General features: G+C 35.5%; 2 protein-coding genes across 2 annotated transcripts; one reads left to right on the top strand and one right to left on the bottom strand.

Annotated features, from left to right (window-relative positions):
• Positions 1–1168: 1168 nt before the first annotated feature.
• On the top strand, positions 1169–6924 carry LOC113775843 (trafficking protein particle complex subunit 5). Its single transcript, XM_027320872.1, has 8 exons — positions 1169–1333; positions 1618–1706; positions 2225–2288; positions 3012–3089; positions 5224–5300; positions 5391–5457; positions 5546–5653; positions 6507–6924. The coding sequence occupies exons 1-8, from the start codon at positions 1262–1264 to the stop codon at positions 6534–6536; spliced, it is 585 nt and encodes a 194-aa protein (XP_027176673.1). The 5' UTR covers positions 1169–1261; the 3' UTR covers positions 6537–6924.
• Positions 6925–11927: 5003 nt separating this feature from the next.
• LOC113775842 (probable CCR4-associated factor 1 homolog 7) lies at positions 11928–13312 on the bottom strand. Its single transcript, XM_027320871.1, has 2 exons — positions 13035–13312; positions 11928–12886 (listed from the first exon to the last, which is right to left on the bottom strand). Exon 2 carries the CDS (start codon positions 12814–12816, stop codon positions 11992–11994), a length of 825 nt encoding a protein of 274 aa, XP_027176672.1. The 5' UTR covers positions 12817–12886; positions 13035–13312; the 3' UTR covers positions 11928–11991.
• Positions 13313–14085: the final 773 nt, after the last annotated feature.

Below are 14085 nucleotides of genomic sequence, written 5' to 3'. Positions count from 1 at the left end.
TTTTTCTTTTTTTTTTTGAGGCAACTTGTACTACTACTTCTCAAGACTGCAACTATATAATACAGTACTAGTATATGTATGGCCTAATAGGAGAAATCACAGCCAATTTTTGTTTCATGGCTGCAAGTTGCGGCGCATGGGACTAGAAAAATATTTACATGTAATTAACTCACAAAGAGCTTCATTAGGCACTTAAAAGGAGGGTAAAAAATGAAACATCAAATAGCTAAAAGCATTATAGCTAGTATTATTCTGATTTTTTGTTTTTTCAAATAATTTGCCACCCAAACACACTAGTTCATGGTCTAAAAGTTATTTTTTTTTCCTTCTACGCTTGATCAATGCAAAGCTAATTATTCGTAAATGGAACATTAAAAATAATTTATCATTGCATGTTAAGTAAACCAATTATTTTACTTAGTAAATGAATGAGAAGAAAAGTTAATATTGGGTGTGTTTGGATACTAATTTTTTTAATATAATTTTGCATGCATCATAAATACGTTTTGCAATCACTTTTTTATATTATTAATCACTCTTTTATTTCATATACATTACATCACAAAAAAGTGATACGGTGATTATTCTAAATAATCTCCTAATCAAACGAATTTTTTTAACAATTTTTCTAACAGATGTTACAAGTGAAAAAAAGTAAAAATTTATAATAACGGCAGACAATGTATGCATGCTCATGGAAAAATATATACAATTTCATGATGATGTGCAATTTCCTTATTGTGTAAAACAATTGGTACTTACAATGGTTTTTGGCCAAAAGAATCTCGAAACTATTTATTATATGATACAGCAAGACTTTATGCTTTTTAAGTTTTCACATTAAATTGACTTAAAGTATTTTGATTCTTGAAATACGAAACTTTAGTTTGGTCACAAACCATCTTTCTCATCTACTTTTTCAGCTTACCAATTTCAAAAGTAAATAAACATATCAAGTAGTTATGTATCACATATCATAATAAAAGAAGGTAAAAAAAATAGAAAAAGGGATTAGAAGCTCACATTTATGATCTTTTGAGATTATGGTAAAATGAGAGAGTTTGGAGAAAATAGGAAATGGATTAGAACAGAAACACATAACAAAATGGGAAAAAAAACGTTGGTAAAAAGTTGAGGGCGCAAAGTGCAACTCACGCAAAAGTTTAAGGGTTTCAACTACAAGACTGGTAAGTACTTTGAGCGAAAGCAGACACAGTAGCAATCAAAAAAGCAACCCAACAAATTGGTGAAGGATCGCAGGATGATAGGAGTTGGAAAGATGAAGCAGTACACAAATGTCCTCGACAGACCCCTCAGTAAAGGCAAACAAGAGGTTTTCTTTCACTCCCTATTCAGATCTAGCCGGTAACAGGTTAACGGATTAAAGGGTTTTAATTAACTGTAGTTGAGCAAATTATAAGGTACTTAGCTTGGTTTCATCTCAAATCATGTAGTTTTGCGGCTCAATGTGGATGGGTTTTTGTTTTTGACTCTTTTCATGGTCACAATTGAAATGTATTTGTTGTTTAGTATTTCTTTTTGGGGTTTTGTTCTTTCTGCTGGCTGTTGATTGAAATCTCTTCTTTGTTCTAAAAAAAATGATAATTTTTTGGTCAGGTGAGTTTGAGTGCATTTGCATTCTTGTTCTCAGAGCTGGTTCAGTACAATCAGACTCAAGTTGACAACATTGCTGAACTCGAAAGAAGGTGATACTATCTTCCACTCATGTAGGTCAATATGTATATGCTGTGAAGAATGGTTGGCGTTAATTTATAGTTCTTGAGATTTCTTGAATCAAACTTGTGAGATGTGCTCAGGATGGAAAATCAGTCACCGGTTCAAAGCAATTATGCGCAAGTAATTATCATCTGGTACTGTTTTGGAAACAAAAAATTGAACTGACTAATAACATGCTAAATTGTGGGGATTGGAGAAAGGGGTGGAGAGGGGGGGGGGGCATATGCAACAGCAATATAAATAGTTAGTTTAGTGTGCATTTTGAAAATTTATGGCAAGAATCGTCCTTTACTAATCTGCTTTCGTCAAACATTCTCGCCACACCATCCAAAATGATTATTTTTGTTGTTCTGATTAATCTGGAACTGGATTCACAATCCTTGGATTTCTGATGGTTTACTTTGGGTTACTGAAGTTGTGTGACTGCTTGATTTATGCATGGATTCCGTTGTATTAATTTGATGATATCTTAGTTTTGGGCTTGCAGGCTCGAAGATGCAGGATATGCTGTTGGAGCAAGGGTTTTGGAACTTCTTTGCCACAGAGAAAAGGTGCGGAAAATCGAGAGAGTTCATGCAAATATTCTTACTTGGAAGTTATTCTCTATGGTAGCCCATGGCAAGTTTTATGCATGTTAAATCATCCTAATCTTTGAAGTGAAACTAAAACATCTGCATCAATTGCAAAGCTGAAGAGCTGGATATTTTTGTCCATTTAACATCTGCCTATTGTGGCTGAAGTGATTGAAGTTCAATAAATTGATTCAGATTAGATTCTTATTTGCAGCAAGTTCATGTGTTTATAATGTTTTTAGTTTTCTTTTTTTTTTTTTTTGAAGTAATTCCACTGCTACTTTGCTATAGGACATACACTGAAAAATCAAGGGAGAAACCAAGTAATTTCTTTTTGGTGTTGAGGTTTTAAAACTATTCTCCTAAACAAAGCTATTACTGTTTGAAAGAAAATATTAAATCAGCTAACTTTGTATGCTTATTTATTCTTGTCTTTAACTGAAGCATTACCTTGAGTAATTTTTCGCATACGAAGATTCATGTATGCAACATATTGGTCACTGCAAGATCTGGTGAATGGTGATGGTGCAACATGTTGATCAATTATTGGTTGAATTATTAAAGGGACATCTGAGTAACTGTTTGTGAAGTGATTAATGTTATATAAGAACTTCTCAGAGGGGTCTCTAAATCTATGTTTATGGCTTTTGTTCTTCTCTAAGTTGACTGGCTTATGTTTTTACTATTTATTTGATGCTTTAGGGAAACAGAAGAGAGACACGACTCCTGGGTATCTTATCTTTTGTACACAGCACAGTATGGAAGGTGTTGTTTGGAAAGGTTGGTATTGACTTGCGGCCTCTCAAGATATGGTGCATTGCTTAAATAAATTTGTCTCTTGAAACTTTAGTAATTTTTACTCTTTTTGTGGTAGATCTATCTTGGTTTATTTTGAAGACCTGAAAACTTTAGTGGAAGTATATCTTCCCGTGTCTTTGTTAACTCGCCAAACTAATCCTTTCCTCTTTTCAGTATTGCCACCTTTCCTTGCCTGGTATGGTGAGATAGGCTCCACATACCTTCATAGTTTCTTGCTCCTGATTTTTAATTTTTGAAAGGATTGATGATCATCATGATCCCAATATGGGTGTGTTCTCAATACTAATCTGACTTGAAAGGCATTTTGCAAGTTTACCACACTCTTTTAGAAATGTGAACTTAGGTGGTGCAGGATTATAATCTGAAAACTAAGAGCCTCTATGTCATGAAAACCATTTATGTGATATGAATGTTGTTGCGACCTGTTCCCTGTTCCTTATGACAACTGTCATGGATGTCAAAATCCATTTGTCGTTTGCAAAAGTAATATTCTATTATTTTCTGAATCTTATATTGACTATTTTCTCAGGTAATTAAGTTTGGGATTTTTTCCGAGTTCATGATGTTGAGTAAGGATTAACCTAACTTTCCAGCTCTGAACTATCAAGACGGTTGCTGGTTTTGGATTCATACTGCACAGTATATGTCAGCTTGCTGTTTTAAGATTTGACCTATACTGAGAATGAAAATCTAGGATAACTGCTTCAGAAATTAGATAGAGCACTGAGAAACTGAAATTCTTGTAGTATAATTTTATATATTCCCCTCAATGCCTTTGTTGCATGCCCTTGATATGTTTTTCTGCCCAATATTTCGCTAGAGCGTATTCAATTGTCAGATCAGGACAATCCGCAAAGAAGCATATTCAAATGAATAATCCAGATACACTGAGTGTTTTCAAATTTCAATATGTTGCTAATCCCCAAATATTTGTTTAAACATACGCAATGAAATGTAGAAGATTGCAAAACTATGAGTTTGCAAGTCAATGAAAAACCATATTGACTGTAAGGTTGCTCATATTCTGTATTTGTAAAATGACAACCTTTGGCCACTTTTTATGTTGAATGGTGATCCCTTGGAGATGGGATCTGCAGAGACCAAATTGCTTCAATGTGAATGCAACAACATAGGGAACAAAGTTTCTTCCGACTTTAATAATAAATTGCATAATCTTATTGTAGCGTTTATGCTTCAACTATTCTGCAGCTTGTTACTTGTGCACATAAAAGTAAACCTGGAAAATAGCATATCTGCATTTTATGAAGATGCTTCACCCATTCACTTTTATTTAATTTAAGTACAGCTGTGGAGCGTTACTACTGGAAAGAAGAATCAAATCCAGAACTTTGGCACAAGCTTTAAAAAAGACATGCTACCCTGAATTAAGCATTTAGTGAGAAAAATTGCTTATTTACATCTCAAAATTTTAGTGTTACTTTTCTAACTGGTAAAGCCACCAATTTGACTTTACTGCTGAAGATAGCCATCTGAGGTGATAATTTTATCTTCTTTTTAGATTCTCACATCTGTAAATGATGGTCTAAATAGCACAAAAACCGTATCAATACAGATTGGAAAATTTTAGCATGCTTCTATCACTGCTAACCGATCTTCTTTTCTATGTGGTTGAGGTTAATGTTTCTTTAGTTCTCTGCTAACTTCTTCTTTTAAAAGCATGACCTCCAGTTTAGAAAGCACATTGCTTCCGAAGCTTAAATAACGATGGAGTTTGTGTCAGGGTTGACAATCTGAAGAGTTATTTTTAGTAGGTTGTGTAATAAAAGAACTGACAAGAATTTGCTACTGGTGGCTTCAAAGTGCTGGGTGCACACAAATTTGTGCCTTAGATCATAATGTATGTAAGGGGCTTCTACTGTCCAGAAGGAGCATTTTCATCATATCTGTCCTTGGTCCTCCACATAATCAACTTGTAATATCAGACACCTTTATATTAAGCTTTTCATGTGCATATTATTATTATTATTATTCAGACACCAATACTGTCTGTATTGGTGAGAATTTTCTGAAGACGTAGTTGTTTTAGAAAGGGACATGAATGCATCTTTTATCCTCTTATCCATGTAAATTTCAGGTAGCTGACTCTCTTGAGAAAGGTACTGAACATGAAGATGAATACATGATTAGCGAGAAGGAACTTTTGGTCAACAGGTTATCTTTCTCCCTTTGTTGCATGCTTGTATCTGATTTGTATTAGCTGTCCTCTTAATGGTCTGCTAACATGCATTCATTTGATTCTAGATTTATATCAATTCCCAAAGATATGGGTACTTTTAATTGCGGAGCTTTTGTTGCTGGAATTGTAAGGGTATGTCTTACATTTTTATCTTTTTGGTACAAATACCTATTGATAATTTTGGAGTTGGCCTCTAGTTGATGTGCTTTTTCTTTTGAAGGGCGTTTTGGATAATGCAGGTTTCCCTGCTGTGGTAACAGCTCATTTTGTTCCTGTTGAAGGACAGCAGCGACCTCGAACAACCATCTTGATAAAATTTGCTGAGGAGGTACAAAATGTTTGACTCTATCATTCTTTAAGCATGGCTCCCATGTTCCTTTAGTTCTCTTTTAGAAAGTGCTTGGGGTTTAAGAATACAAAAGTTGCAGGTTTTATAATTGGTGCATACTCCAACTCTTGTTGAGTCTGCTTTTTGATCAATTCTTTTTACAGGGCAGATTGGCCTCAAAAGGGGCATGCTATCTTAGATATTGCAGTTGTTGGTAGTTGTCTTTTAATATTGAATTTTGTGCTTTCCACATAGCAAGTCTGAGAATTAAAGACATAGTAACCTGTAACTTATTCAAAAACGAGAATTTTTTGCTTCTTTTTTTGGAGGAATAAAGTGAAATTATTCAGGATGCTGGTTTTTTACAGGTTTATTCATAATTGTTTTTGGTTAATTCTTTCACTAAAGTAGTGAAATGATGAATCACCTCTTCCGGCAAGTTATTATTTAGCCAATCCAGCTTTTCTTTTCCCAGCTTGATAGTCTCTAGCCTGAAATATTAGGTTATAGTGAGCAATATTTATTAATGTTCTTCAGAAGTTTTAATCTATTGACGTTTGAATGGCATTGGTCTCAATTTTGATGAAAACTCAGTTAATTCTAAGGCTACAGCATGTTTTCTTCCTTTCTTTGTCGTCTGCCACCTAGACTAGATAAACTTTCAAGCAGTTTTTCGTAAATATTCCCCATATTATTAAGTGGCTAGCTTGTTTGACCTGTTCATTTTGTGGGTTTTGAGCACATGTTAAATGATGGATGAGCTGGAGTTAGATGCTAAGGTAATTTGGAAATTTTTCTTGCGACTCCTGGAGTACTTTCTGCCACTTATGGTTGACTGTTACATCTTTTCCAGGTACTACGAAGAGAGGCAAGATTGGGCTGATACTTACTTTTCAATGTTCATTAATCAATAAGAAGTTGCAGATCGTGAAAGCTGTCATTTCATTACTAGAAACTGGCATTTTCATAGTCCAAGAAGTTTGCAGTTCGTGAAAGCTGTCAATTGATTACTGGAAATTAGCATTTTCATGGTCCATGATGCATACCTACTGCCCTTCCTGGCAGTATATCTGTACCTGTCAAAAGTATCATAGCAGCCGGTTTAGAGTGCCATTTTAAGATATGATTGGTGGAAACTTTTGCAATTCGCAAGCTCTTTTGAGGAAATTTATGGACATCAACACAGGAAGTTACATTTTAACCAGGATGAGTTAAATGTATGGGAATTGAATACTTTGGCTTTCTTTTAACAAAATGTTTGGTATCATCAACAGTCAGCTCTATAACATGGATTAGAAAATGCAGAAATCAAAGAGCACAAAGACAAAAAATGATGTTTCCTTCTTTATTTTCTTAGACACAAGTTTAATCGCAGCAACTATTCCATGGTCTGAACGAAATGAAACGTCAAACTCCAGCTTCAAGTGTCGAAGGAAGGTAACACAGTAGTGATGCACGTAATCTCATAGAAGAATATGTGAGCATTTCAGGCGAAATTTGACATTTATGCAATCCAGAACAATGGGTTAAAAAAGGGGCTACTTAATGGGTAAAAGACATGCTATTTGAAACCAAAAATCCACTAAGCGATGCATAAGCAATCCGTGCAGATGAAATTCGCAGGACATTCAGCAAGCACCAAGCAGGAACCCCTCTTCCTCTCTCTGTCCGGAGCTGCAGGAAGTTCAGAGAAGCTTCTGGAATGCCAAATTCCCGAAAATATGCATCTGGAGTTGATATGTATGGGTAGCAAACCAATATTCTTGCCCTTAACTGGGATGAATCAGCAATTCTAGCTACCTGCAAATCTGTAACAAACATTCAAAGTAAATGAATTTTCAAAAGTTTGTTGTTTCATACTTGTAGATTACACGTATTCAAGCACAATCATATAGACACATATTTCAATAAATTTCATTGAAAATTTGTGTCTACTCAGGGTTTAGTCTCACTCTTAACACGTCAAATGAGTTCGTGAACAACAAATGCTAAACACCTGGGACATGTCACTCTTGGCAAGCCAGGAATGTAGTAATAATTCATAATAGAGACTGCACAATCTTCCATGTGTCATCATACTTGCGCTTGCTTCATATTCATACAGGGAAAGATGGTTCTGTGAACATCAAGGCCCATCAGGTCAGTTCATCATAGCTAAATGTGAGTTTCAACTGTCGTAGAAAATCAAAACTTTAATCCCCTTCAGTAATAAAGTAAAGCACTTGATACGTTTTTCATGGGTAAGGTCTTGGTACCTTGATACAGGATACAGATAAAATCATGCACCTAGCACATTGATAAACTTCATTCTGGCTGAATAAACTTCTTCCTAGTTGAGAAAAGAAAAATGTGAATAAAATCCAACGATCTAAGTTAAAGCTTCTGCTCTATCAAGGTATTCTACACCTACTTTATCTAGGCTTGCATATTCTCTGACACGATGCATATCATCCAGATCAATAAGGTGCTCTATGAGGTTTGGAAGCGAACAATACATGATGCCAGAAAAGAAAACAATTGGTACAAGAACCCTAAATAGTGTCCAAAAGACATTTTATGGGTGTTTATAAAATGAGAGAGTTCCTGCACATGATGGTCTTATGAAGCAAAACAAACCATTGCTATATAAAGGAAAGTTCTGATGTACTACTGACCAACAAGTATGATGAGCATGCAGGAAGTATTAGATGAAGAGAGGATAAAAAAGGAGGTAAGGACGCTTAAACCATCCTAAACACAAGCTCCAATCAGCAGTTCAGAATGTCATCCAAAACATGTTTAACACATGGTATCAAGCCAGGAATGGGATGGTGGTGAAGATGGGCATGAATGCAAACATCTCTTGATTACTCTCACAAAGTCAACTTCTTTATTATTCTCCCTCACCAATATCTACCTCTGAAAGAAAGCAGGCTCTTAAACTTCTTCTGGCTAACAAGTATGGAAATTAGTATTTTAATGAACTCAAAAGAAAATCAAAAGGGCACCATCAGGTGAGAGGCAGGAAATGATTTGTCCATAATTAATTCGAAAATAAAGTTAAATGAATAAAGACAGAAGTCAGCTTTGCAAGTTTTGCTTGCAACCTGGTTTATGCTAAACCTAGGCACCATCTCTTGTCAAAGCATATTACTATCACTCCAAAATCAAATTGTTATGAAGTGGAAATGTCAACACAAACAGCTTAAAAGGAAGAAATTTTTTCAAATTCTTCATATAAAATTCAAGTATGACTGGTCCTCATATTGTCAATGAAACGGAAGAAAACACATCTTAAAACAGGTCCACTATATTTTGAGCTCCACAGTGCAGCTGAGGCTGCCAAGTGGTGCTTGGGGGAAGAATAAAGGATGATAAATTATGGACAAAAGATCAAGGAATACTGGTGGAGAAAAGTTATCCCCTTGATGCAGCAAATTGAAATACCACCCCAACTCCACATCTGGAAAAAAATAAAAATCATGAAGTAATCAAACCTTAGACTAACTTCATGCTTAACCAAGTAATCAAAGCTTGGAATAGAAAAAGGATAACTTGTAAGATTCTGAAAACACGAGGAAAAAGGTAAAATCAGAATACTAGAGGTCAAAATAGCATGAGAAGTCCATGCAACAGCATCATCTTAAGTACCATGGGATCTGTTTTCAGCACAGGTTAGACGCTTCTGCATAACTTGTTAAGTATCTTACAATGCTAGCACTGCAATCTCTGCAAAGAAAAACCATGTCTATCATTTTTCTTTAAATTTTTCTGGCTCCAAGATTGGCTAATAAGGGGTTATTACAAGCAATAAATATTTCACATCTTTAGGTCACGAGCACAACTAGATATGCCTCCCCTGAAATTCCACCACTCACCAATATGCAAATTGAAGTTTAACCAAGAATGACAAATGATTGCTCTCTTGTCAACATAAAAAATGAAGATCCAGAAAAACATTCCAAAATGTGGCTTGTCAAGTATATCTGATCAAACCAAGACAGATACTGCTTGGACCTTTTAGTGGATTCCTCAAGCTCGTTGTCAACCAGCAAGAGATGCAAACATCCACCAGAAGTTGGGAAAACTTGGAACTACAAAGCTGCATGGAAAGACAAATCCAAAGAGAAAAGAAAGTGTGATAACCTAATGTCCAGAAAACCAAATGATTATTAAAAGCTAATTTTTATAATATTTGAACTGACAAACCTGATTTATTGTTCAAGGAAATGGTAACTTGGAAGCTACAAAGTCAGAAAGATCTCTCAGCATGTTCCCAACTGTGTGTGTAAGAAAAAAATTTATCCAGAAGAAAAAAAAATAGAGCATAGAAGTAGCAAAAACAATCTCAAATTAAGCACAATGGCACATTTATTCGCCCTGTATTACCAAAACCAAAAAGCGGATTTTTTTTCCTGCCATTCTTGGCCTTCCCCCGTGCCTCCCCATGTCTCATTATGCAAACTTAATGAATCGACCTAAAACTGGCACTTAAATGAATACTATTCTACGAAAAGATGATGCTTAATGAACCTCAAAAACAGAAAATACCAAAAGTTGCAAACATCATATTCATTGATCCACACCTCAGAACAAAGAGTCAGCCATCTTGTAAATGACTCTTAACCTGATCAGAGTGACAGGTGAGACCGGTAATCTTGTTCAGAGAAACTTTATATGCCTGGTCAAATTGGCAAATCCAGAAAAATTAGGTTATGAGAAGAAACCTACAGTGCTATCAGTACTTGACATCTAAACAAACCTGTGCAAAAGCAAGAACTTCTAGCATGACACTCCCACGACTTTCCGATGTCATAGACACTTGTGGATTGCAACTATTGTGGGCCTATGTAAGCCCTCCACATTTTACCTTGTCTCTCTTCTCTTCAGCCTCCATGGAAATGTGTCATATCCTACGTTTTTTATTCTTTCAGCAAAGGACAATGCACAATTGCCCCCATGCTAACAAGAGAACTACATAGCCCGTAAGATTGAGAGATTTCTGATTTTAGATCTCAGAAAATATAAATTCCACCTGTATTAATCATAGGTGACTCTAAGCATAAAGAACAAGATGGGCTCAGAACCTGTTTAAAGGCAATTGCAATTATTTCGATACATCTTTATTTCTAGTTGTTTATCTTGTTTTCAATCGATATCTCTCTGAACAAAATAAAGCCCTAATGCCATCTGTTGCACATTATGATGTTAGCTTCCTTACCTTTCTCCATTATTAACATCTGGAAGAAAGCAAGCTCTCAAATTTTCTAGTTGACAAATACGGTAACTAGCATTAACAACATCAAAAGAAGAAGTACATTAAAGAGAGTGAGACAGATGGAGGGAGGGAGAGGGACGGCAGTAATTCTATATCCATAACTTAATAGGTAGAAAAATTAAATGACCAAAAAAAGAAACCGGCTTGGCGAATTTCACTTGCCACCAGGTTTATAGATAGTTGACCATCTTTCACAAATCAAATTATGATGACATGGCAAGATTATCCAAAAGAACATAATATAAGAAAATTCTTCAGAGTACAAAGACATAATGAGGGCTGATCCTTGTAAGGCCAATGAGATGGAAGAAAATATTCTTTTTCTAAATCAGCTTCTTTTGAGCTCCAGCAAATCTGGTAAAAGAGAGAGCTTTCGCTTTGCTGCAGGTGATAATAATTAACAAGAATAGTAGCATCCACCACCACGCCAAATCTCTTAAATAATCTACAGAATCTTCATAAATTAATGAAACCCTAGCCATGACCTGATCCTAACGAAGTAACCAAGCTCAAAAGGAGGAAAATTTTGCAATACCCATATCAAATTCTAAACTCTAATAAGGATCACTAACGTAGAACCTAGACAGTAGTGGGCAGACTAGAATGACAATTACATACTTTGGGGCACATATTCATGTTTAGTATTTTTCATCAGGTTTTGCTGACTACATGAGAGGCCAATCAGGCACAATTAAGACACAAGAGCAACTAGTTAGGCCTTCTGCTCACATAATCTCTGTCACTGCTTAACTTTCCGTATTCATATCGTTACAGGTAAACAACACACATGCTTTTAGTTTTTGCATGTTTTTTTCCTGGGCTTTTTCTAATGACAAATGGAGTACCATAAGAATGCAGAGGCATGCTTTACGAAGGAAAATACTTGAAAGGATTCCTATTCAAGTCAACTGTGTCCAAGAACACCAAAATTAGAAAGAAAAAATGACTATCAATGAAGATGAACACTGGTCTTCTAAGAATAATGAAATAAGAACACACAGAGGACAGCAAAAGGAGTAGGCATCCATTCACGAGAAAATAGCTTTTTATTTAGTTATTTATGAGTTGATATTCTTTTCTTTCAAGTACTATTAGGTCCATTGTCAACACCAAGACCATACAATACACCTGCATACTTCTCAGTTGTCCCATGAAAGAAACTCTCTTTCAACTTCATAAATGTACAACAAGTAAGCAAACTATCTGAACCAGCCTGATGGCAGATACCAACTCTTTCCACTTCCAACAGCTCAGCAAGCTTGTTTAATCCACCATGGAGGTGATTGCAGAACCTCATCATATGCTTGATATCATAAACAGTTGGAAAATACATCTTGATCAATTTGAAAAAACCCTCCTGAGTTTCAGGCAGGTTCTGGCACGTCAGGATCTTCAGCAAGTACCCAAAATCATATCCACTGTGAAAGGCAACCCAGCTGACACTATCATTCAACACAATCCCAGACGACATCAGGAGCTCACTGAACCGATAAGCATCAACACCGTTATCAACATTCTTCTTGAAGTCAAATCCACTTCGCCTCAGAAGCTCGATGGAGTCATGAGCATAGACATCCTCATTGGGATTAAACTCCCGGAAATTGAATTGCCAGACGCAGTACTTACCAGTTCCACAGGTGGGAAGATTTCCTTTCTCATCAGAAAACGTGAGGCCCAACTGAATCAACTTGAGAAGGTCCACATTAGCCTTCAAGGTTTTAAAATGAAAATCAGTGAAGTTCTTATAATCCCCTAAAGGACGAAGAACAACGCCCGGAAACTCAGTATCCATAGCTATATAAGGGTAATCATCAACAATTTCCCTGATCAGTGCAAACTCATCCTCAAGGTTGTCATTCCAAACTTCCCTTATATGAATTGAATCATGGCTGGGCAACACGGTCATTTTCTCATCAAATTTGCAGGAAATTGCCAAAACCCACAAAACCCAGTACAACAAACCCAAGACCCTAAATCTGCAAACATCAACAAAATAACAAATCCAAACAAGTCCTTATCAACAAAATCGAACAGAACCCAGAAAATAGAACCTCACAAAAATACAGAAATCAAGTTAAACTAAGGGCTGGAATTGAAAAACATGCAACAAGAAATAGATCTGACCTTAAAGTTTCGAACTTTGTATGGTTCAGAAGGGATGGATTCTTCTGGGTTTTGGGTTGATAAAAATTTTGCGCTATTTTGAAAGTATGTAGGCGGCTCAACTTTGATTCATGAAATAAAATTGGGGATTTTTGAGGACGAATGAGAGCTAGGTTTCAATTTTAAAAAAGGAAGGCAAAATTGACTGAAAAATCGAAATGGGGCCTCGGAAGTCCCCTTAGCTCTCACATTGTAAGAGCATTTTACAAAGTGAAAGTTTATTCAGGTGAACAGGAAAGCGGGGGCAGGAAAGTGGGGGCTTGACAGTGAAGTCGGGTATATATAGAGATGCAGATCAGGCGCTTCTAGAAACAGAGCATCTTATTTGCGTTTTACACCATCAAACCTTTTGGTTTCGTATCAGTTTCTAAAATTTTCTGTTTTTTTTTTTTTTGGTAAGAAGTTTCTAAAATTTTCAATCATATCATTTGGCTTCTCTAAGATAACAATAATATGTTCAATATAGTAATTTTGAAAGGAGAAAGGATGAGTTGTTGGTATTGAAGAAAGAGAATATAAGTAAAAAGTGCCAAAGTGTAAATAGTAAATAGGAAATCTCGAATCAAATATCTCTCGAGTTTGAGACCTCCCACTTATCACTTGTACTTCAACACCTCTCACTTACATTAATATATATATATATATATATATATATATATATATGAAAAAGAAAAATAAAGATCCAAGATACTGATTCATGAGTTATTTATTACTTAGTGATCCAATATATGGAATTGCTAGAATGGAGGTAAAGGTTCTCTTAAGTTTATCCTCGTTAAATCTAGAAGGAATTTTATAGTACATCCTATGCATTATCAAGAGCCTTTAATGCAATTGCCGAGGTCTTAGGTAATTTTGGAACATTATTCAAAAAGATAGTCACACATGAAAGTGAATGCTAGTCATTTGAATAGCATATATTAACTTCATAGTCTAAGAATTCTAATTTAAGTCGTTTTGCTTTGAAAAATGTAATTTGATCTTAATGGCATCATGCATTTTGATGTGAGCA

This window comes from Coffea eugenioides, chromosome 6, assembly GCF_003713205.1.
Source record: "Coffea eugenioides isolate CCC68of chromosome 6, Ceug_1.0, whole genome shotgun sequence".
Taxonomy (NCBI): domain Eukaryota; kingdom Viridiplantae; phylum Streptophyta; class Magnoliopsida; order Gentianales; family Rubiaceae; genus Coffea; species Coffea eugenioides.
Note: the sequence above shows the minus strand (reverse complement) of the source record. Positions and strands in the feature narration are given on the sequence as shown.

What these genes read in the sequence shown, in the direction of transcription:
- LOC113775842 (XM_027320871.1), bottom strand. Translation starts at nt 12,816, where the DNA reads ATGACCGTGTTGCCCAGCCATGATTCAATTCATATAAGGGAAGTTTGG.
- LOC113775843 (XM_027320872.1), top strand. Translation starts at nt 1,262, where the DNA reads ATGATAGGAGTTGGAAAGATGAAGCAGTACACAAATGTCCTCGACAGA. An exon ending in TTCTTTGCCACAGAGAAAAG is followed by an intron (nt 2,289 to 3,011) that starts GTGCGGAAAATC and finishes TTGATGCTTTAG; the next exon opens with GGAAACAGAAGAGAGACACG. An exon ending in TTGTTGCTGGAATTGTAAGG is followed by an intron (nt 5,458 to 5,545) that starts GTATGTCTTACA and finishes TTTCTTTTGAAG; the next exon opens with GGCGTTTTGGATAATGCAGG.